This window comes from Oncorhynchus kisutch, linkage group LG14 (genome assembly GCF_002021735.2).
Source record: "Oncorhynchus kisutch isolate 150728-3 linkage group LG14, Okis_V2, whole genome shotgun sequence".
NCBI lineage: Eukaryota > Metazoa > Chordata > Actinopteri > Salmoniformes > Salmonidae > Oncorhynchus > Oncorhynchus kisutch.
The window spans coordinates 66527061-66548218 of NC_034187.2; the positions used below are offsets into that span (position 1 = coordinate 66527061).

General features: G+C 43.0%; 1 protein-coding gene across 4 annotated transcripts; it reads right to left on the reverse strand.

Moving 5' to 3' along the window:
- Window positions 1-7213: 7213 nt before the first annotated feature.
- LOC109903466 (serine/threonine-protein phosphatase 1 regulatory subunit 10) lies at window positions 7214-21013 on the reverse strand. 4 transcript variants are annotated; one of them, XM_020500205.1, is made up of 17 exons: window positions 20954-21013; window positions 20471-20767; window positions 16253-16361; window positions 15981-16067; window positions 15600-15787; window positions 15282-15365; window positions 15032-15172; window positions 14678-14786; window positions 14245-14369; window positions 13525-13646; window positions 13043-13382; window positions 12450-12696; window positions 12267-12342; window positions 11807-12043; window positions 11458-11587; window positions 9658-10029; window positions 7214-9416 (listed from the first exon to the last, which is right to left on the reverse strand). In XM_020500205.1, the coding sequence occupies exons 3-17, from the start codon at window positions 16357-16359 to the stop codon at window positions 9253-9255; spliced, it is 2529 nt and encodes an 842-aa protein (XP_020355794.1). In that variant the 5' UTR covers window positions 16360-16361; window positions 20471-20767; window positions 20954-21013; the 3' UTR covers window positions 7214-9252. The 4 variants fall into 4 exon arrangements, with proteins under 4 accessions (XP_020355794.1, XP_031644653.1, XP_031644654.1 ...); XM_031788793.1 differs by having other exon boundaries at window positions 18863-20767; XM_031788794.1 differs by having other exon boundaries at window positions 7217-9416; window positions 13064-13382.
- Between the last annotated feature and the right edge of the window lie 145 nt (window positions 21014-21158).

The window sequence follows — 21158 nt, forward strand, 5'->3', positions numbered from 1 at the left end:
TATCACCTGGACATGCTCTTATACACCGGCCCCAAGCTCACCTGATGGCCCCTCCCACACACCAACCCTCTCCCTCTCTCCCCAAAGCTCTGATGGAATATGTAGAGGCAGACAGTTCCATCGTTTCTAGAATGTGGACTTTCTCGCCGTTATTTCACTATCAGACAGCCATTTTAAGGTATATCATTAAGTTTGATTAAAGTAGGATTTGATAGTGTTGTTATGTACGTTTTCCTTTTATACTAAGAATGGGTAACGGAACTGTTGAATCCTAATAGTTGGCACAGATCCAAGGACAGGTCAGCATTAAATCTAGCAATCTGCTTGATATCGGGGCTATTAGTCAGTTCATGGATCAGGTCAGATCCGTAAGATTGACATCATTCTCAATAAAATCAGATAAACTACAGTGAAATGGTTACATACAGGTCTTTTTCCAACAACGCAGAGTTAAAGATTATTTTTTATTTTTTTTACATTTGAAATAGTAATAATTTACCTTTCATAAAGTAAACAAAAAGATTTAACAGATTGAAGGGGAAGTTAACCCATTTTTTGTGGCCTTATTTTCACTCTTTTTGTGCTTTCACTTTTTTAGTTTACTTTTTAGTTTAAAAATAATAATATTTTATTTGATTTCTGAGATAATTGGTTGTCACATTTTGCTTAGTCATCACTTGCTATTGACTATAATGCAATATGAAATGTGTCTAAAGCATATTAGGAAACACTCTAAAACACACCACTTCAATGCATATTACATCCCAATCCCATTCTGAATGATGTCTGCACTCATTTTTTTATTTATCCCACTGTGCCATAAATCCACGTTTGAATGATGCTGTTTACAACCAGATGCAAATCTGGATTTATGGGATTCTGATGTAATATGAGTTGGTGTGGAGTGTTTTTTACTTAACCTATGTGAAATGCAAAAGGATAGGGCTGTGTAGTATATCACATTGGACCGGAAATCAGGCTGCCATGAATTCTAGTGTGGATGTTGGAGCAGTGGAATGCTGTGCTGTCCTTAGTATTCTCTCTTTCTTACTTGATCCTTTGCACTCTCAGAATGCTGAGGTGACCCTAACTAAGGCTTAGTACTCCTATTTGCTTATTTCTTTCAGAATGCTGAGGTGTCCTTAGCTCCTAAGGCACTGACTATCCTCCTTTCTCTCTGTTCCTGACATGGGTTGTCCCCGGGTCAATATTTGCAGTGTAGGGCCGGGTTAAAGCCACTCCTGGTTACACATTGCATCGTCTGCCACCTGGGCCACCTGTCATTAGCCTCGCCCTGAGAACACGGATCTGCCATACACTCTACCAGGCTCTACCTTACACTACTATGGTAATAGGACGTAGGAGCTTGGATTAGGTTGTGTGATGTGCATGATGACGCTTGAGATTGTTTAAAGATCCCCTGAAACTTTTGTATGTTCCTTTCTTGGGGTCTTCTGATTATATGAAACCTTCTTCATTGATATTCCAAATAAACAAGTTTAAATAATGGCAATTATTTTCAAAGAAACTGAGGTAAGAATTCATTCATATAATGAAACATCTGTTAGATAAGAACTTGAAACAAAACTGTTAATGGATTTATGAAGCCCTTTTTACATCAGCAAATGTCACCACAAAGTGCTTATACAGAAACCCATCTTAAAACCCCAAACAGCAAGCAATGTAGATGTAGAAGCATGGTGGTTAGCAAAAACTCCCTAGAACCTAGGAAGAAACCTAGATAGTCACGTCAGTGACTCAACCCACTCAAGTCAAGTATAGCGAAAAAATCCTGGCACAACGTGACCCACCCCTCCTTGGGGCAGCATGGAAGAGCACTAATAAGCCAGTGACTCAGCCCCCATAATAGGGTCAGAGAATCCCAGTGGAGAGAGGGGAGCCGGCCAGGTAGAGACAGCAAGGGAAGTTCGTCACTCCAGTGCCTTGCCTTTCACCTTCGCACCGCTGGGCCAGACTACACTCAATCATAGGACCTACAGAAGAGATGAGTCTTCAGTAAAGACTTAAAAGTTGAGACCAACTCTGTGTCTCTCACGTGGATAGGCAGACCATTCCATAATAATGGAGCTCTATAGGAGAAAGCCCTGCCTCCAGCTGTTTTCTTAGAAATTCTAGGTACAATAAGTAGGCCTGTGTCTTGTGATCGTAGTGTACATGTAGGTATGAACGGCAGAACCAAATCAGAGAGATAGGTAGGAGCAAGCCCATGTAATGCTTTTAGGTTAGCAGTAAAGACTTTGAAATCAGCCCTAGTCCTAACAGGAAGCCAGTGTAGGGAGGCTAGCACTGGAGTAATATGATCAAATGTTTTGGTTCTAGTCAATATTCTAGCAGCCGTATTTAGCACTAACTGAAGTTTATTTAGTGGTTTAACTGGGTATCTGGAGAGTAGAGCAATGCCGTAGTCTAATCTAGAAGTGACAAAAGCATGGATAAGCTTTTCTGCATCATTTTTGAACAAAATGTTTCCGATTTTTGCAATGTTACAAAGACCGAAAAAAGGTGCCCTTGAAATATTATTGATACAGTGCCTTGCGAAAGTATTCGGCCCCCTTGAACTTTGCGACCTTTTGCCACATTTCAGGCTTCAAACATAAAGATATAAAACTGTATTTTCTTGTGAAGAATCAACAACAAGTGGGACACAATCATGAAGTGGAACGACATTTATTGGATATTTCAAACTTTTTTAACAAATCAAAAACTGAAAAATTGGGTGTGCAAAATTATTCAGCCCCCTTAAGTTAATACTTTGTAGCGCCACCTTTTGCTGCGATTACAGCTGTAAGTCGCTTGGTGTATGTCTCTATCAGTTTTGCACATCGAGAGACTGAAATTTTTTCCCAATCCTCCTTGCAAAACAGCTCGAGCTCAGTGAGGTTGGATGGAGAGCATTTGTGAACAGCAGTTTTCAGTTCTTTCCACAGATTCTCGATTGGATTCAGGTCTGGACTTTGACTTGGCCATTCTAACACCTGGATATGTTAATTTTTGAACCATTCCATTGTAGATTTTGCTTTATGTTTTGGATCATTGTCTTGTTGGAAGACAAATCTCCGTCCCAGTCTCAGGTCTTTTGCAGACTCCATCAGGTTTTCCTCCAGAATGGTCCTGTATTTGGCTCCATCTATCTTCCCATCAATTTTAACCATCTTCCCTGTCCCTGCTGAAGAAAAGCAGGCCCAAACCATGATGCTGCCACCACCATGTTTGACAGTGGGGATGGTGTGTTCAGGGTGATAAGCTGTGTTTCTTTTACGCCAAACATAACGTTTTGCATTGTTGCCAAAAAGTTCAATTTTGGTTTCATCTGACGAGAGCACTTTCTTCCACATGTTTGGTGTGTCTCCCAGGTGGCTTGTGGCAAACTTTAAACAACACTTTTTATGGATATCTTTAAGAAATGGCTTTCTTCTTGCCACTCTTCCATAAATGCCAGATTTGTGCAATATACGACTGATTGTTGTCCTATGGACAGAGTCTCCCACCTCAGCTGTAGATCTCTGCAGTTCATCCAGAGTGATCATGGGCCTCTTGGCTGCATCTCTGATCAGTCTTCTCCTTGTATGAGCTGAAAGTTTAGAGGGACGGCCAGGTCTTGGTACATTTGCAGTGGTCTGATACTCCTTCCATTTCAATATTATCGCTTGCACAGTGCTCCTTGGGATGTTTAAAGCTTGGGAAATCTTTTTGTATCCAAATCCGGCTTTAAACTTCTTCACAACAGTATCTCGGACGTGCCTGGTGTGTTCCTTGTTCTTCATGATGCTCTCTGCGCTTTTAACGGACCTCTGAGACTATCACAGTGCAGGTGCATTTATACGGAGACTTGATTACACACAGGTGGATTGTATTTATGATCATTAGTCATTTAGGTCAACATTGGATCATTCAGAGATCCTCACTGAACTTCTGGAGAGAGTTTGCTGCACTGAAAGTAAAGGGGCTGAATAATTTTGCACGCCCAATTTCTCAGTTTTTGATTTTTTAAAAAAGTTTGAAATATCCAATAAATGTCGTTCCACTTCATGATTGTGTCCCACTTGTTGTTGATTCTTCACAAAAAAATACAGTTTTATATCTTTATGTTTGAAGCCTGAAATGTGGCAAAAGGTAGCAAAGTTCAAGGGGGCCGAATACTTTCGCAAGGCACTGTATGTTCATCAAAAGAGAGATCACGGTCCAAAGGGATGCCAAAGTCCTTCACAGTTTTATTTGAGACGACTGTACAACCAATATGATTCATTGTCAGATCAAACAGCTATCAGGTATGAGGGTAAGACCCAGATGCAGACAACGTCGAATTAACAATGGTTTAATAATCCAACAGGGACAGGAAATAGACAGGTCAAGACAGACAGGGGTCAGTAAACCAGAGGTCGGGCAACAGTACCGGACGGCAGGCAGGCTCAGGGTCAGGGTAGGCAGAGGTCAAGAATCCAGAGGTGGGGCAAAGGTACAGGTCGGCAGTCAGGCTCAGGGTCAGACAGACAAGATGGGCGACACCTGGAGGGTGGTGGAGACAATCACAAATACAGGTGAAACAGATCAGGGTGCGACACAGCAGATCTCTTTTTTTCTTGAGACCTGGACCTAGCATCTCTGTTTTGTGCGTGTTTGAAAGCAAACAGTTTGCCACCATCCACATCCTTATGTCTGAAACACAGGCTTCCAGGGTAGGCAATGTTGGGGATTCACCATGTTTCATCGAAATGTACAGCTGTGTGTTGTCCGCATAGCAGTGAATGTTGACATTGTGTTTCTGAATGACTTCATCAAGAGGTAGAATATACAGTGAAAACAATAGTGGTCCTAACCTTGAGGAACACCGAAAAGTACAATTTATTTGGGGGACAAACCATCCACAGAGACGAACTGATATCTTTCTGACAGATAAGATCTAAACCAGGCAAGAACTTGTCTGTGTAAACCAATTAGGGTTTCCAATCTCTCCAAAATAATGTGGTGATTGATGGTGTCAAAGGCAGCACTAAGGTCTAGGAGCACGACGAAAGATGCAGAGCCTTGGTCTGACGTCATTAAAAAGTAATTACCACCTTCACGAGTGCAGTCTCAGTACTATGATGGAGTCTAAAACCAGACTGGAGCGTTTCGTATGCATCATTTGTCTTCAGGAAGGCAGTGAGTTGCTGCGCACCAGCTTTTAACATTTTTATTGAGAGGAATGAGAGATACATTTTCTGGGTCAAGGTTTGGCTTTTTCAGGAGAGGCTTTATTACTGCCACTTTTAGTGAGTTTGGTACACATCTGGAGTATAGGGAGCCATTTATTATGTTCGACATGGGAGACAGGAAGTAGCTCTTTCATTAGTTTAGTTGGAATAGGGTCTAGCAGGCATCTGGAAGGTTTAGAGGCCATGACTATTTTCGTGAATGTTTTGAGAGATACATGACTAAAAAACATGAGTGTCCATTGATTTTAGGTCCTGGCAGTTTTGTGCAGACTCAGGATAACTGAGTTTTGGAGAAATACGCAGATTCAAAGAGGAGTCTGTAATTTGCTTTGTAATGATCAGGATCTTTTCATCAAAGGGAATTCCCCTTCACTGCTGAAGGGGAATGCTGCTTTTTAGTTAGCTTTGCGACAGTATCAAAAATAAATGTTGGATTGTTTTTATTCTCCTCAATCAGGTTAGGAAAGTAGGCTGATAGAGCAGCAGTGAGGGGTCTTCGATATTGCAAGGTACTATCTTTCCAAGCTAGTCGGAAGACTTCGAGTTTGGTGGAGCACCATTTCCATTCCAATGTTCTGGAAGCTTGCTTCAGGGCTCGGGTAGGGAGCTAGGTAGGGAGATCATTTCTTGTGACAAACGTTTTTGGTTTTTAGAGGTGCGACTACATCTTGGGTATTACGCAAGGTTCAATTTAGATCCTCAGGTGGTTAACAGATGTCTGTACTCCAATGTCCTTGGCTAAGTGGAGGGAGTCTGGAAGGGCATCTAGGAAACTTTGGGTTGTCTGAGAATTTATAACGCGGCTTTTGATAATCCTTGGTTGGGGTCGGAGCAGATTACTTGTTGTGATTGCAAACATAATAAAATGGTGTTCCAATAGTCCAGGATTGTGAGGAAAAACATTTAGATCCACAGTTTTTATTCCAGGGGATAGAACCAGATCCTGGGTATGACTGTGACAATGCATAGGTCTGGAGACACGTTGGACAAAACCCACTGAGTCAATGATAGCTCAGAAAGACTTTTGGAGTGGGTCTGTGAACTTCTCCATGTGGAGTCACCAAAAATGATAATATTATCTGCCATGACTACAAGGTCCGGTAGAAATTCAGGGAACGCCGTATACGGCCCAGGAGGCCTGTAAACAGTACCTATAAAGTGCTTGGGTAGGCTGCATAGACTTCATGACTAGAAACTCAAAAGAGTAAAACATATATATTTGTAGTTTTTATATACATTAAAATTTGCAGCAAAACATTTTTAGAATCTCTTCTGCTTTTGCGGGATGCGGATAGAGATATGGTCACTGGAGGAGAGGCCTCATTTAATTTAGTAAATTCATTAGGCTTTAGCCTTGTTTCAGTCGGGCCAATCACATCAAGGCTATGATCAGTGATTAGTTAATTGACTATGACTGCCTTGGAAGAGGGATCTAACATGAAATAGTCCTATTTTGAGTTGAGGCATTATTACAGTATCTTTCAAAAATTATTTTCAGTGAGATTGCTAAAGCAAACACTATCATGTTTATATTTTTCACGACCTAGATTGAGGCACAGACAGTCTCAATGGGGGAAACTAAGCTGACTACACTGACTGTGCGAGCAGCAGACAGCCTGCCACCTGGCCTGCACACTTTCTACTTTCTGTACTCTCTGGTGGCACAGACGCGGTTTCATCCTTTCCAAACGATTGCGTCTGAAATTGGGTTTGCAACTCGGTTTACCCTCACCCATAAGGCGATAGTTCTCCTGCATATTGTGAGTACAGCGATTGTAAGTAATGGCATTGCGTTAATGTCACTACTTAGCTGTTTCTGTAGAAACACGCCCAGAAACTGTCCGGGTGAGAAAGTTTAATAAAAAACGTAGAGCGAGAACAAAACCAAGCCAGTGATAGATTTGTTAATAGCAGATTCTTGATTAAATGGTTATTAAAAGTTTGGCACGTAGCCAAGTAGCAACAAACAGTACAGCAGCAGAGACAACGCGGATACATTCATTTTAGGACATTTATTAATACATGTACAAAATAAATGGATACAAGAATTTAACAAAAACTTGGACCTAATTGGAGAGATCCAACTCATCAGTATCGTATCAAAATAAAAATGCAATAAATCCAACCCAAAACAAAACTTGACATAATTATAGTCCCACAAGAGACATGAAGGTCACGGTTTTCACAGAAAACACTTTGAATTAGTTGACCCAGAGAATGATTCCTTAGTTTGACCCCGTTGGACAGAACACTGACAGAACACTGAAGCCCATACAAGCTAATACAGGCCTGTGTGTGAAGAAGCACTTCTATAAAAGGGGACTGTGTGTCTGCCACAGGGCATCCAACCATCGTTTTTGTCACATGGAAGAGATATATACTCCTGGTGGTACAGGTTATACAGTTGTTGAAATATAAAAATCACAGGCTTCCATTAGACCAGAACATCATTCACTATAATGTACTCTTCTAGTTAAAAGGCTCAGTCAAATCAAGCAATGCTTTTTCCTGTTGTTCCCCTCTCCTGTGATAGGCTGACCACTAGTACTCACTATCAGAAAACGCAACACGTTTGTTCGTTCAGTGCGTAGGCATTCATCTATGGGTGTTTCAGTTAAACGCTTTCTTAATACTGTTTCGTTCATTTGATCTTGAGGGGAACTGTTTGAGGCAGACCTTTCTAGAACAGGAGCTAGATAGTAGTAGAACAAGCAGCGTGGTGGGTCCTGTCCTGTCAGTCAGGCTGCCTGGTGGAAACAACTTGGATTTGGCCCTCATCTTTCCTCTTAAAGTGCTTCCTAACTGATAACTCTCTTGCCTATGGGGAAGTTGGCAAACAACATCAAACAATGTTACAATTATTTGGTCGACTTCACATTCATTGTCTTGTTTTCTGTTGAAATGCTACGGTAGAAAAAGTGGCATGTCTTTCTTGCATGCCACTTGGCCGTAAATATGTTTTAAAATGGTGTACTGACCATTGTAATTTGGCCACGTCTTTCTGACTACAGTTTGAAAACTCAGGGGACCACAGCACTACATTGTCATTCAGGAGGGAGGGTGGGGCTTAGACTCATTCTGGAGCTGACGGTTAGCTAAAGATCCTGTCTGTCAGGGGAACATGGTCCAATAGGCACAGCCAGGGCAGGAGTGACGCTACACAACTACAGAACAGAATGATGTTAGAGTAATTTAGCTTCAAGAAGTCCAACTCAATACTTGGGAGATCCTGGAGATGTTTCTATTGATTTGCCATCTTCATTGCTGACCTCTTAGCTCAGTGCTCATTGAAGTAGCAGACAAAGATGTAGAGACAAGTGCATTAGACAAGGCTGGCTGATAGGCTATATGGGAAAGTGACAGACCGCAACCATAAGTCATAGTGGTCATAGTGTCTGGTTACTGTACATCTTCATCAACCTGAAGCAACTGTGTTAAAAATGATCACAATAAAACATTTAAACAAACATACTAAATGATCATCTCACAGCTATAGCAGTACCTATACTTTTACAAAGCCAGGGCATGAGCGTCTGTGTATTCTGGTGTACAAGCAATGTCCTCTGTCCCTGATCAAGGGAGTTTGAGCGAGCAGGGCAAACAAAAATGGACGTATGAAGTCGAGAATTTCTTGGGGGATATATTGGGTTGGTGTGGGGAGAGAGGAAGAGGAAGTAGTAGATAAATGTCTGATTCTGCCCTCTATATTCAGTATCTTCCTCTGCTACTGGTGAGCCTTCATATCAAAGTCCCAGTCACACAGTAGGAGAACAGTAGTGGAACTGCTTCTTCAACAGACCTGCAGAAAAATCACATTGAGATAACCAGACCAGAGCAGCTGTTAAGGCTGCAGGACACAGCCTTGTCTGTCTCTCACATTGATGGTCACATTCGACTCTCTTTCTAGCCTGGTGGGCTGTCTGTCTCTCTGTTCCAGTGGTGAAACTAAACCAGCAGCTCATGAATTCGGAGTTCTGCCACCTAGTGGTAGTATCAGGGTATTGTCATGTCTTTGTGTTCGAGGTGTGTTGGTGGTCTAGTGCCCGTGTTGGGGTCCATGGTCATTGTACTGGTTGTGGGCGGGGTGGTTGGGGGGCAGGGGAGGACCGTTGACGCCAGGGTGGTAGAAAGCACAGTTGCTCTCGTAACGGCAGTTTCCTTTCATCATGAAGTGGCGACACACTGGCCTCTTGGACATGTCTGAGAGGAGAGAGAAAAGAACAGAGTTAGTATACAACTAGCCAAGGCAAACCATATGTCTGTACTGACTGCATCAAGGCTAGAAGATGGGAAACGGAAATCAACTTCGTCTTTACTTTTATTGCACGATAGTGGGGCAGAGTCCTACATGGGCAACACAGGGAGGTGTTTCAGACTGGCCCTATATGTCTAAAAGAAACAACATTTGTAGAAGGAACATTCCCTTTCTAAGTCAACTCACCTCCCATGTTGTGTCCTCCTCTAGGCCCCCCTCGTCCTCTCCCTCTGAAGCCCACCTGTTCCCCTCCTCTCCCTCGGCCCCCTCGGTGGAAGTGGCCCCCTCCGCCCCGGTGTGGGCCCCCCCTCATCGAGTCGTCCCCCCAGTAGTTGCTGTTGTCTCCTCCGTGGCCCTGGGGTGGCGGGGGGCCCATCATGCGGGGGTTGGCGTTGAAGCCAGGGGGTCCATGGTTGTGTGGGGGCGGAGGATGGTTATAGTGGGGGCCTCCGGGGCCCAGGGGCTTGCCTGCAGGAGGGTACCCCACTCCGTTCATAGGCATGCCCATGTTGGGCATGTTGTTCATGCCTGGACCGTGGCCCAACAGGCCCTGGCTCACTGTGGAGGAAAGACATACTTTAACAACCATTCTAGTGTGCATATCATGATATACAGTTAAGAGTAGGAGGAAATGTAAGAATATTTTTTTGTGTGTTAGAACTAGAGAGAGGAAGGTGTGTATTTATTATGGATCCCTATTAGCTGTTGTCAAGGCAGCAGCTACTATTCCTGGGGTCCAGGACAATTAAGGCAGTTATACATTACAGTACATTCACAACAGATTTCACAACGTATTAAGTGTGTACCCTCAGGCATATCTACAACACAAAATCAATGTGTACGTGTGTGTATAGTCCGTTTGTTATTGTGTGTGTGTATGCATGTGTCTGTGCCTGTGTTTGTGTTGCTTCACAGTCCCTGCTGTTCCAAAAGGTGTATTTTTTATCTGCTTTTTACATCTCATTTTACTGCTGGCGTGAGTTACTTGACGTGGAAAAGAGTTTCATGTAGTCATGACTATGCAGTACTGTGCGCATCCCGTAGTCTGTTCTGGACTGTGACGAGACCTCTTGTGGGATGTTTTGTGGGGTATGCATGGGTGTCTGAGCTGTGCGCCAGTAGTTTAGACAGACAGCTGCATTCAACATGTCAATATCTCTCATAAATAAAAGTAGTGATGAAGTCAATCTCTCCTCCACTTTGAGCCACGAGAGATTTACATGCATATGATTAATGTTAGCTCTCTGTGTACATCCAAGGGCCAGCCGCGCTTCCTTGTTCTGAGTCAATTGCAAGTCTCTATTTGTGGCACCTGACCACACGACTGAACAGTAGTCCAGGTACGACAAAACTAGGGCCTGCAGGACCTGCCTTGTTGATAGTGTTGTTAAGAAGGCAGAGCAGCGCTTTATTATAGACAGACTTCTCCCCATCTTAGCTACTGTTGTATCAATATATTTTGACCATGGCAGTTTACAATCTAGTGTTACACCAAGCAGTTGTCTCCTCAACTTGCTCAATTACCACATTATTCATGACAAGATTTAGTAAATTATTTGTCCCAAATACAATGCTTTTAGTTTGAAATATTTAAACTTATTCCTTGCCACCCATTCTGAAACTAACTGCAGCTCGTTGTTGCAGTCATTTCAGTCCCTGTAGTAGCTGAGGTGTATAGTGTTGAGTCATCCACAAACAGACACACTGCCTTTACTCAAATGTCGTTAGTAAAGATTGAAAAAAGAGACCTAGACAGCTGCCCTGGGGAATTCCTGACTGTACCTGGATTATGTTGGAGAGGCTTCCATTAAAGAACACCCTGTATGTTCTGTTAGACAGGTAACTCTTTATCCACAATATAGCAGGGGGTGTAAAGCCATAACACATACCTTTTTCCAGCAGCAGACTATGATCAATAGTGTGTTGTGTAGGGGGGTCTGTGTGTGCTTATGTGTGTGTGTGTGTGTTGTAAAGGTTTGTGTGTACCTCCGGGCGGGGGTCCGGTGGGGGGGCCCTGGTTCTGGGTCTGCTGTAGAGAGCCCAGCAGCTGTTTGATCTTCTCAGAGAAGTCTGGCTGCTTGATCAGGTCCTCAGTAGACTGGCCACCACTAGCTCCCTACAGGGGAGGGAGGGGTTAAGCCAAATCATGACAGACTAAAGTAAACATCACAGATACACTGGTTACAGGGCTTTTCCGGGGGTTCCAGAAGGTCCGTTTTAAAACAGTTACGGTAAACACATTAATACTTGAAATCCTCCAATCATAAAGTTTCTCAATGAGATTACATAATGGCAGGGTTACAAAAACAGGATTAGTTCATGCTATATCACTTACCATGATGGAGGTGAGTAACTCCTGTACGTTGACGGAGGGGTTAGCGGGGGCACCAGGCGTGCCCTGGGCAATGTTGCCTAGGTTACTCAAAAGGTTGTTGGCCCCCAGGTTGCCCATGAGGTTGGCGAGGACAGGGGGCAGCTTGGAGCCCTCCACCCCCCCGGGGCCCACGCCAGAGCCAGGCTGGGACGACGTGTCCATGGGCTCCATGTAGCCGTCATCCACCATGGTCGAGTCCTGGAGAAGAGAGGGAGTTAGTTCACTGGACACAGAGGATGTTTGGAGCATTGAGCGTTGTCTTTATGCATTACAGGACTTTAGCACTTTTTTCAGATTCAAAACTGATAACACTTGTAATGTTTCCTATTTTATGTTCAAAACATTTGGTTGTTCATTCATTTTAGTTGAACACATCTTTCAAACGGCACCAAAGTGATTGACAGAAAAGGGTATATCCCACCTCGTCCAGGGGTATGAGGCGTGGAGGCATGGGTTCGTAGGCCTCAGGCTCTGGTTCATGGGGGCTGTCAGGAACACTGAGGAGAAGAAACAGAAGGTGAGTTTCCGCAATAGAATGTGAGGCATTTTGAGCACCTGGTAACCCACTAGGCTATAGAGATCCAAGGTGTGTGTGAATCCGTACCTCTCCTTGGTGAGGAAGATCTCCTGCAGGATGCCCGTCTCGCGGTCCCTCTGTGTGAGTCTCTCTGTGCTATTGGCACCAGCGTTGACCAGGGGGCCGGTGAGGGCCAGGGGCCTCGGTGGGCTCCAGGGGACGCGCTCCTCCATGGAGTCATGGGACAGGCGCCTCGCCATCTCAAACGTGTGGCGGTCCATCATCATCTCGCGCTTCGCCGCCTCGCCAAAGTCCTTGACCTTGTTGACGTTGACTGGAGAGGGGGATAGAAGGAACAGGAGGAAGGAGAGAGGTGCAGAATGAGAAGGTTAGCCATGGCACACAACAGGGATGTGATCACGACAAGATAGAAAAGCAGAAAAAGCTGGATTTTGACAAGGGAATAGGTATTTAGGTATTTTTCGAAGATAAATAACAGGAAAGCAGGGGGGGGGGGGGGAGGTCACATCCCTGCCAAAAGACTAAATTTAACAGAAAAGTCAAATGTAAAGTGTTGAGCATGTCTTTACTGGGCTGTTGGCTATCTAGTTTGACTATACAACCACAGTTTAACGTGCAATTACACACAACACCGACCGAAAAAATTGAATTGAAGTTACCGTTAGTTTTTGTTCTCTCACCTCTCTCGGTCTCGTCCAGGTCGAAGTAGAAGTACTGTGTGAGCTGCTCCTCCTCGGCCCAGCGCACGCTCTTCTTCTTCTTGCCCTTCTTGGTCAGCTGACCCTCCTCTTCGCCGCGGGGTTCAGCCAGGGCGCTGGGCTTCTCGCTGCCCGTGTCCATGGCCTCTGGGTCGTCGGCGGGCACGGGCGTGCCGGGTTGCTCCAGGTCTACTGGGACCTCGTGGGGAGGGGTGGTGGAGGCCACCTGGGTCTCTGGGGACGAGGGCTTGGTGCCACCCTGAGGTGAAGGATAGTGAGGTTTACCCTCGAATGGACACGGCTGACAGGAGGGATGTAAAGAGAGAGAGATGGGTGAATACTCAATTCCATTTGCACGGCCTTCCCAAAGATTCAGGTGTAGAGTCAGAATAGCAGAGAGAGTAGTCTGTGCTGTCTGTCTGGTCAGGAAGTTATGTGTTTACCTTGTTTGACGTGGGAGAGACAGCTTTGGGGTCTCTCCCTTCCCTTCCTTTCTTCTTCTTGATCTTGATGAGAGAAACAGGGGCGGAGTTTAGGGCATCCAGGAAGCCTGTACCCTCAAGGGCTGCAGAGAGAGGAGGGTACCTTAGTCATGTCACTAACAGTCAAAATAATGCAGGTTTTGTTGAGGGGGAGATGGGTTTCAAAGTGTGTACTACACACATCACACTATTTTCTCAGGGGTAGGGTGCAAAACAACATGTCATGTGAAAGAAACAAATGTTTGTTTATGCTCTGAAACAGTTTGTATGCTCTCTTAGTTTACTGCAATGTTTCAGTCTTGAAGACCTTCCAGTAGTGGAACATTTACAGCAGTGTGTGGGTATCTACCAGCGTTGAGGAGGTCAATTCAATTTCAATCCAGTCAACTCAGGAAGTAAACAAATTCCAAAAAGTTCTCATAGACAAGTACTTAGGATACTTGGAATTTCACGTAACTCCCTGAATTGAAAAGGAATTGACCTCAACCCTGATATATTCTCCATGTTGAGGGGTTAGGTCTAATCTTCTCCATGTTGAGGGGTTAGGTCTAATCTTCTCCATGTTGAGGGGTTAGGTCTAATCTTCTCCATGTTGAGGGGTTAGGTCTAATCTTCTCCATGTTGAGGGGTTAGGTCTAATCTACTACTGTACATGCAGTAAAGGGGTCCATAAGTACATACCGATTTCTGTTGAGGTCTTACGTTGTGCCGGGATGATCTTCACCTTGATCTCCTTGGTGTGGTTAGGAGTGGTGTTGAGGGGTTTATACTTCTTCTCCACAGGGGGAGGGTCCAGAGGACCAAAACTGGTAGAGAGAAAGACAAGAGAAACATGTTAAATTTGACTCCATATGACCCAAACTGGTAGAGAGAGATACATGGGAGAGGTTCAGTGAGTAATAGTTCCAATATATTCATTACAAATGGCAAATACATTTGCCAAAGACAGGTTTAGTCAATACTCTCATTAAGCACCTAGGGGGAAGCACTGAGCAGTGTTTTATGTTTTGGTTAGGCAATTTTTTGATCCTGTTATTGCCTGGTAAAACGCAGAAGGACGATGAATATACACAATATGAACAAAGCTGTTATTACTGTCTGAAGTGTAGGTTACCTGGGTCTCTTGAGGACTTGGGATGGTTTGATGTTGTACTTGTCTCCCAGCTGGAGGGGCACGGGGGGCTTCTTGACTGGGACAGGGGAGGGAGCATCCATCTCCAGGCCTGGACAACAACAAACAGGACAGGGTCAGATCAGGATATTATATAGTCCAACATCCAGCACTTTTGCAACAGCAGGAGCATCATCCCTACAGCCAGAAACTCAATTACTTCTTAATTTGCATATTACTGTTGCTTGTCTTTTATCAAAGGACAACCTTACACACAGAATCATATTTTGTAAATTAAACTGAGGACAGGGTGTGCGTGTAGTTTGACAAGATGGTGGTGAAGGGAGCGTAGTCTACCTATGGAGCGGATCTTAGCATGGCTGGGAGCGTGAGCTTTGGGCTTCTCCCTCTTCCTCTCCTCCTCTGCTGCCTTCCCTCCATCAGCCGCCTTCACCTCTCGGACTGGCACTTTCCCCTCCTCCTTCTTCCGTTTCTTATCTGAGAGAGAAAGAGGGTGTTATGTAAACTGAGATTACAGGGGAGAGGAGAGTTAACGAGAGGAAGCAAGTGAAAATGAGGGAACGGGGGATAGGAGAGTAGTCGTTACCTGCAGGCGAGGTGGCGGAGACACTCTGGGAACGGATGGTAGCCATCCAGCCATCCACCAGCCCAGCAGACAGCTTCCTCAGCTCTGAGAGACAGAGACAACATTAGTTGCAAATCAACCTCAGACACGATCATAAAAAAAATGTACATCTAATGCACAGATACCACCACTAGGAACTGTATCATTAACTTTTGGTTTGTGAGAAAGTGAGTTACAAATAAAATGCTAAACTATTTCCTCATAGAGGTCTATTTAGTCAGCTCAGTGTATTGAAGAGGGTTGGCACGCAAGATAAATGGAAGTTGTTTAAAAACATACCCTCAGTCTCTCCAGTCTTGCTGAGCTGCTTGACCAGCTTGGCAGTGTTGTTCTGTTTCAGGTGGTCTACAGTGAGGGGCAGTTTCTGCAGCGTTAGCAGGATGAGCTGTAACAGGGGGGTGTTGTTGCTAGATTTGGAGTAGGTCAGCCACGCGTTCAGCAGCTTGTAGCCTCCCACTCGGATAAACCTGGATGAAGGGATGGAAGAGTCAATCAAATTGAATCTTAATGGCCCATTTTCACAAAGCGCTTTACAGTAATCCGGCCTAGACCCCCAACCCCCCAAAGAACAAGCAGTAGCACAGTGGCAGAAAACTCCCTAGTGAAGTTACTAAACAAGTTACTAAACAATAGATGACATAAAATGGGAGTAGATCTTACCGGTTGAGAATGTCATGGGACTTGGTCTGCAGTAGGATATTCAGGTACATACACCTGCTCACCATCTTGTGAGAGCCCTTCATGAGACTGTGGAGAAAAGACCAAGAAAACCAATGGTCAGAACAAGAATGCTACCATTACGGTCTACACTGGCAACTCAAAATAATGTAAAAAATAATTCATGAAAAACACTAAACAGTAAAAGCTGGAAAAATGTTATACAAGTTCGAAAGCACATCATAAAAGTAAAAAAATGGCAGTATGTTAATTACCTGAAAACTTTGGGGACACCCTCCAGGCTGCGGAGCTCTCCATCTTTCCCCAGCAGGTTCTCTACTCCCTTCAGGACCTCCCTGGGGTCCACCGGGCCCACCGCCATCTCTGCTCAGAGGAAGAGACAAACATACTTTACAGGATATCATCAAATCATATAACTCTGGCGCTTACTAAACAGTTATTGTTATATTCTTTTTCAATGTGCTGCTAAAGTGATGTTTGCACTGAACTGCATCCAGGCATGTCAGATTTGACTTTGTTTTGGGAGGGATCCTTGGAACTGACACCATACGTTCATCTCTAAATCCTGCAAAAACGAACGGCTTACAGACAATTCAACCTAGGTACTAAACCATAAGACATCTCTAAACATCACTCTACCACACGACTGACCAAGGCTGAAATCCATACTGCAGTTTGTACTGTTTCCTTCTAGCTACAAAGCCGAGAGCAACATCACAGTGGGCCGAGGTCTACTTCAAAAATATCCACATTGCTAGATCTTCAGCTACACTGAAATCTGTGAAAACAAGGAAAAGGAGGGCAGTGACAGTCCCAACTAACCCCCCAGCCAAGGTGCTGCCTTCGCATTCCAAATTATGTACTAGTGAACACCATGACTCACTGATGTGTTGCCTCATTCTTTAAAAAAAATGTGCATTTCATTTTCTCCGGAGGGATGGATTGGTCTGTTCTGTGGGGTTATTCCCATAGCTGAGGGAGAAGAGGTAATGACTGACAGGGCCTACTGTCCCTGTTCTCCCAGCAGCTCCGGGAGGATTCCCCTAAGACAGCAGGGTAGAGGCTAATACAAAGACTGCTTATAGGCCATGCTGCTAGTTCATTTTCTATGTCAGTAATTCAATATAACAGAGAGAGAGAAAATATGCAAGGAGTCAGTTCAACACCACACATTATGGGAAAATGACAGGTTGGGCTGTAGTTTAGAATAGGTTCATGTGGACTTCCCCCAAGGCCGGCGCAATACATTGAAGTAGCTATGCTTTATTCAGATTATTAAAACATTACAAAAGAAGTTTCAACAAAACCTTCCACTCATGATTGCCTTCATAATATGTACACATAAACAAGTTCATGGTAAGTGCAAATTAAAAACAGATGAGTGATTAGGCTTGGATATGAGGAAACAACCAGTAAACCTACAAGCTACAGTGGAGGGGAAATTAGTCATTGGGCCGAGGAGCAGCTTTGTCAACCTGCCATTTGTACTGTTCTAGTCTCAGAGAAATTACCTATTGAATGTCAATGGTGACGAGAGCTATAGAAGCTAGAATACGTTACTGATGATGTTCTGGTAACAGAGGAAGCTAGTCTACGTTGTGTGGGTGGGTGGAAAATACCATGAGTAGCTTCCCCCTTTACTAATAAGACACATATTGGAAGCTAAACACTGAAGCACACATACACAAGGAAGGCCCTCAAACTGAAAGTCTACAGGTATTGTTTCAGGCTTGCGGTGCACTAAACTGGTGGTTGGAATGACTGACCAGCTCCTTCACTGATAGAGAAGGGTGCAGTCACTTTACCAGTAGTCTCAGGTAGCACGGGAACTCCAAGGAATACAGTTGGTTGAACAGAGCGCAGAAGAAGCCTATTCTAAGAAATGCATAGTACTATTAATTTCAGTTATCTAAGGAACATATTTAACTTTTGTGTGTGTTTGTAAGTATAAATAATTATTTTGAAAGTAATATTGAGGTTATTTGAATTGATATTATAAGTATTGTTTTTGTAAGTGGTTGACCTCGCACATACATCCCTTAAAGTGTACAGGACTATGTTAATTGCCTATGATTAACATTAAAATAAAGGGAATGTTTCAACTGAAGCATAACCAATGACAACCCCCTTGGCTCAATGGTCTCCCCCCATGGAGCAGTGGATGAATGTTTTAGCATTTACTGCCACCTATAGCTTCGTACAAGGAATTACAAATTGTATCAAATGTACAACAAGCACTACACCTCCATGCAAATGTAGACTAAAGAAATCCACACATTTCAAAGTACAAATTAATGAATACATGTATCAAAGCAAATTTATACAAATATATTTAAAAATGTCAAATTCACCAAAAGAAAGTAATTTAATTTGGCTATGAATATATTTGAAAGGTATACTTAAGCTGAGCAGGAGATTGGCTCACAAGTACAGGTGGGTGGTTAAAACAAGAATAGTTAACGGAAAATACCGACGTCATATTACTGTGCCATATAAAAAGAGAACCCTAGTAGACCGACCTCAGTTGAGGATCCAGTGACTATAGATGGATAATTTACGTATAAAAAAAAATAAGTCAAATCTCCACTAACCTATTAAACCAATGCAGTAAAATATAATTTTTACTTAGCCTTGCTCAAACCCAAACTATGCGTAAAACATAACAGCAGGGGCGGGACTTCTGCATGCATTTTCCTCATTGTTCAGTGCATAACTGAACACTTATCATGTTAATATTTTAAGTCATTATAATATGGTTATGACTATTCATTATATACTTTGAATTACTGCATCCAGGTATTGCTTGGATAATATCTGAGTATTTCATTTTGAAATGCCATGTGAGGAAATCAGTTTGGTCTTACCCGATTAACTGTAGTAGAAGTTTTATATAGTCTCAGAACTCCACAACACGGGAAATAACACACAACCCCTGAAAATGTCACAACTGTTACACACGCACACAGTCAATAGAATGAAGTTATTGATAAGACAGCCTATTAAAGAATAATTCAATGGGGGAGAAGTCATGTAAATTAATATTCATACACACACACAATTGCTTTGCTGTATTTACTCAAATATATAGCAATGCAGTTGAAAAGGGGATATCACATGTTATCATTTAGCTACAACGTAACAAATACTTGTCACACTTGCTCAAACCCCTGCCAATAAATAGCAAACCATTTTTGTTGACATATTAGTTTTAACCCTGGTTGACAATCATTATTATATAAAATAAACACTTTTGTCCTATGGGGTCAATGTTACTGCTGTTTGTAGCCTATGCCAAGCAGATATTCCTAAAATAAATTACTTGTCACAAATAGAAAATAATGGAGGGAAAGCCTGTAGATAATCAAATTACTGAAACTGTATATGCCTTACAAACGCACCACGTTAATGCCGGTTATATAATTAAATATCACGCAGCTGGGAGCCCTTTATGACAAATGGCATGTCATTGCAATGCACGCCCTACCATACCACCAGAATAAAGATCCCGTTCAATGACCGAGTTCAGGCTAGGGGAGTTCGCCGTTAAAGGGGGAAAACTAACCCGTTATACACGGACAATCCATCTAGGCCCTGCCCTCTTTTGTTAACTGCTTCGTGGCTGAACATAAAGAACAATGTATGCCAGCTAACCCGGCCACAACACAGCTAGCATACTATCACATTTGCACGGCCGGATAATAATTAACAATTGACAAAAAACGAGAAGGTATCTATAGCTGTAACGGCTACACATGCGATAAGGACACCGCGAGAAGAACGTCGTTCCGCTATTCTGGGAAGCCAAACACATGACTGTCGCTCCATATAAACACAGTAGCCATTATGGCTGCATGTTCTGCAAGGACAAACGACAACAAGCCCGCCATTTTGATGTAATTCCGACACCACCAGTCTGCCTTTTGTAATATTTCGAATGGACGTTTCCCTCCCTTGCGCATTTCAATAAGGCAATCTTTATCCTTAGATTGCCGTATACATATCGTACACCTGGGGAATGTATTTCCTGCTCTAACTAGATCGACGATACAACGTTAAGTGTCGCAAACTACCAAAAGTCCGTAATCTTCAATCTAAGCAATCTTTATGTATAGATTGCGGTAGGTGTAAATTCCAAGGATCTCTCCCCTATTTAGTAGATAAAAAAACCATCCAGATTCATAGGCAAAAAAATATTTCCTACGGCAATCTTTATGAGTAGATTGCTTATGATTAACTTAAAACATGTGTTAGTTGATTTGTATCAGTCTCACACACAAAGAACCGGAGCGTTTCCACTCTGCACTTTCCTGTGTGAGCTCATAAACTATCGTTAGCCTTCGCTGCATTTGAACTACAAAAAAATAGCTAACCACGTACGGAGAACAACTAGCACACTTCACATTTAATCTACGACTAAACAATTAATAATTTCGTGAATTTAGGTTCAGATTGCTTTGAAAATAAACACTTACTATAAATACTTCAGCGTCTCGAGTAGCTATATTACTACTGTATATTGTGCTTTACAGCAACAGATCTCTTGTTACATCAGTTTTATATCGTTAACCGTCATGTTTTTATAACGTTAACAATCTATGGCTGGAACAAACTGGTTTATGGGCGGGGTTGTGGCAGCTAAAAACTAGCTTTTCCCTCTGGAACAAACTGGAGGCAAAAATAGTAATCAAATGTCCATTACTTGAAGAAAAAAAATGTTTTTTTTGAATAAATGTTCAAAGTCCTCGACGGCCACTCTTCCTTCAAAATACCTGAAGGGGAAAAAAAGAGCAAACAAAACGAAAAATACATTTAAGATACATTCACTTGTTTTCTTCGTGTGTTCATACACACCTTAATCTTAAAATAGCTTTGTTATGATGGATTATGATTAAAATAAATAATTGCGCAGTCGTTTTTGTTCAAAAACTAGCAGTATTTCTTTCGACGTTACTCACCTCAGAACAAATCCAGGAATGAACTGGAATGGGAGGGGCTTGGTATTTATACCCTGTGACGTTTTTGACGTCATACGCGTTTTCGCGCATGCACTTTATGGTGTTTTTCATGGTAACAAAATGGAGTTTTGGTGACGAGCTGTTGTAGAACGACCTTCATCAGTGTTTTCTGTATGTGCCTTCAAGGATAGAAAGATGGCGCTGC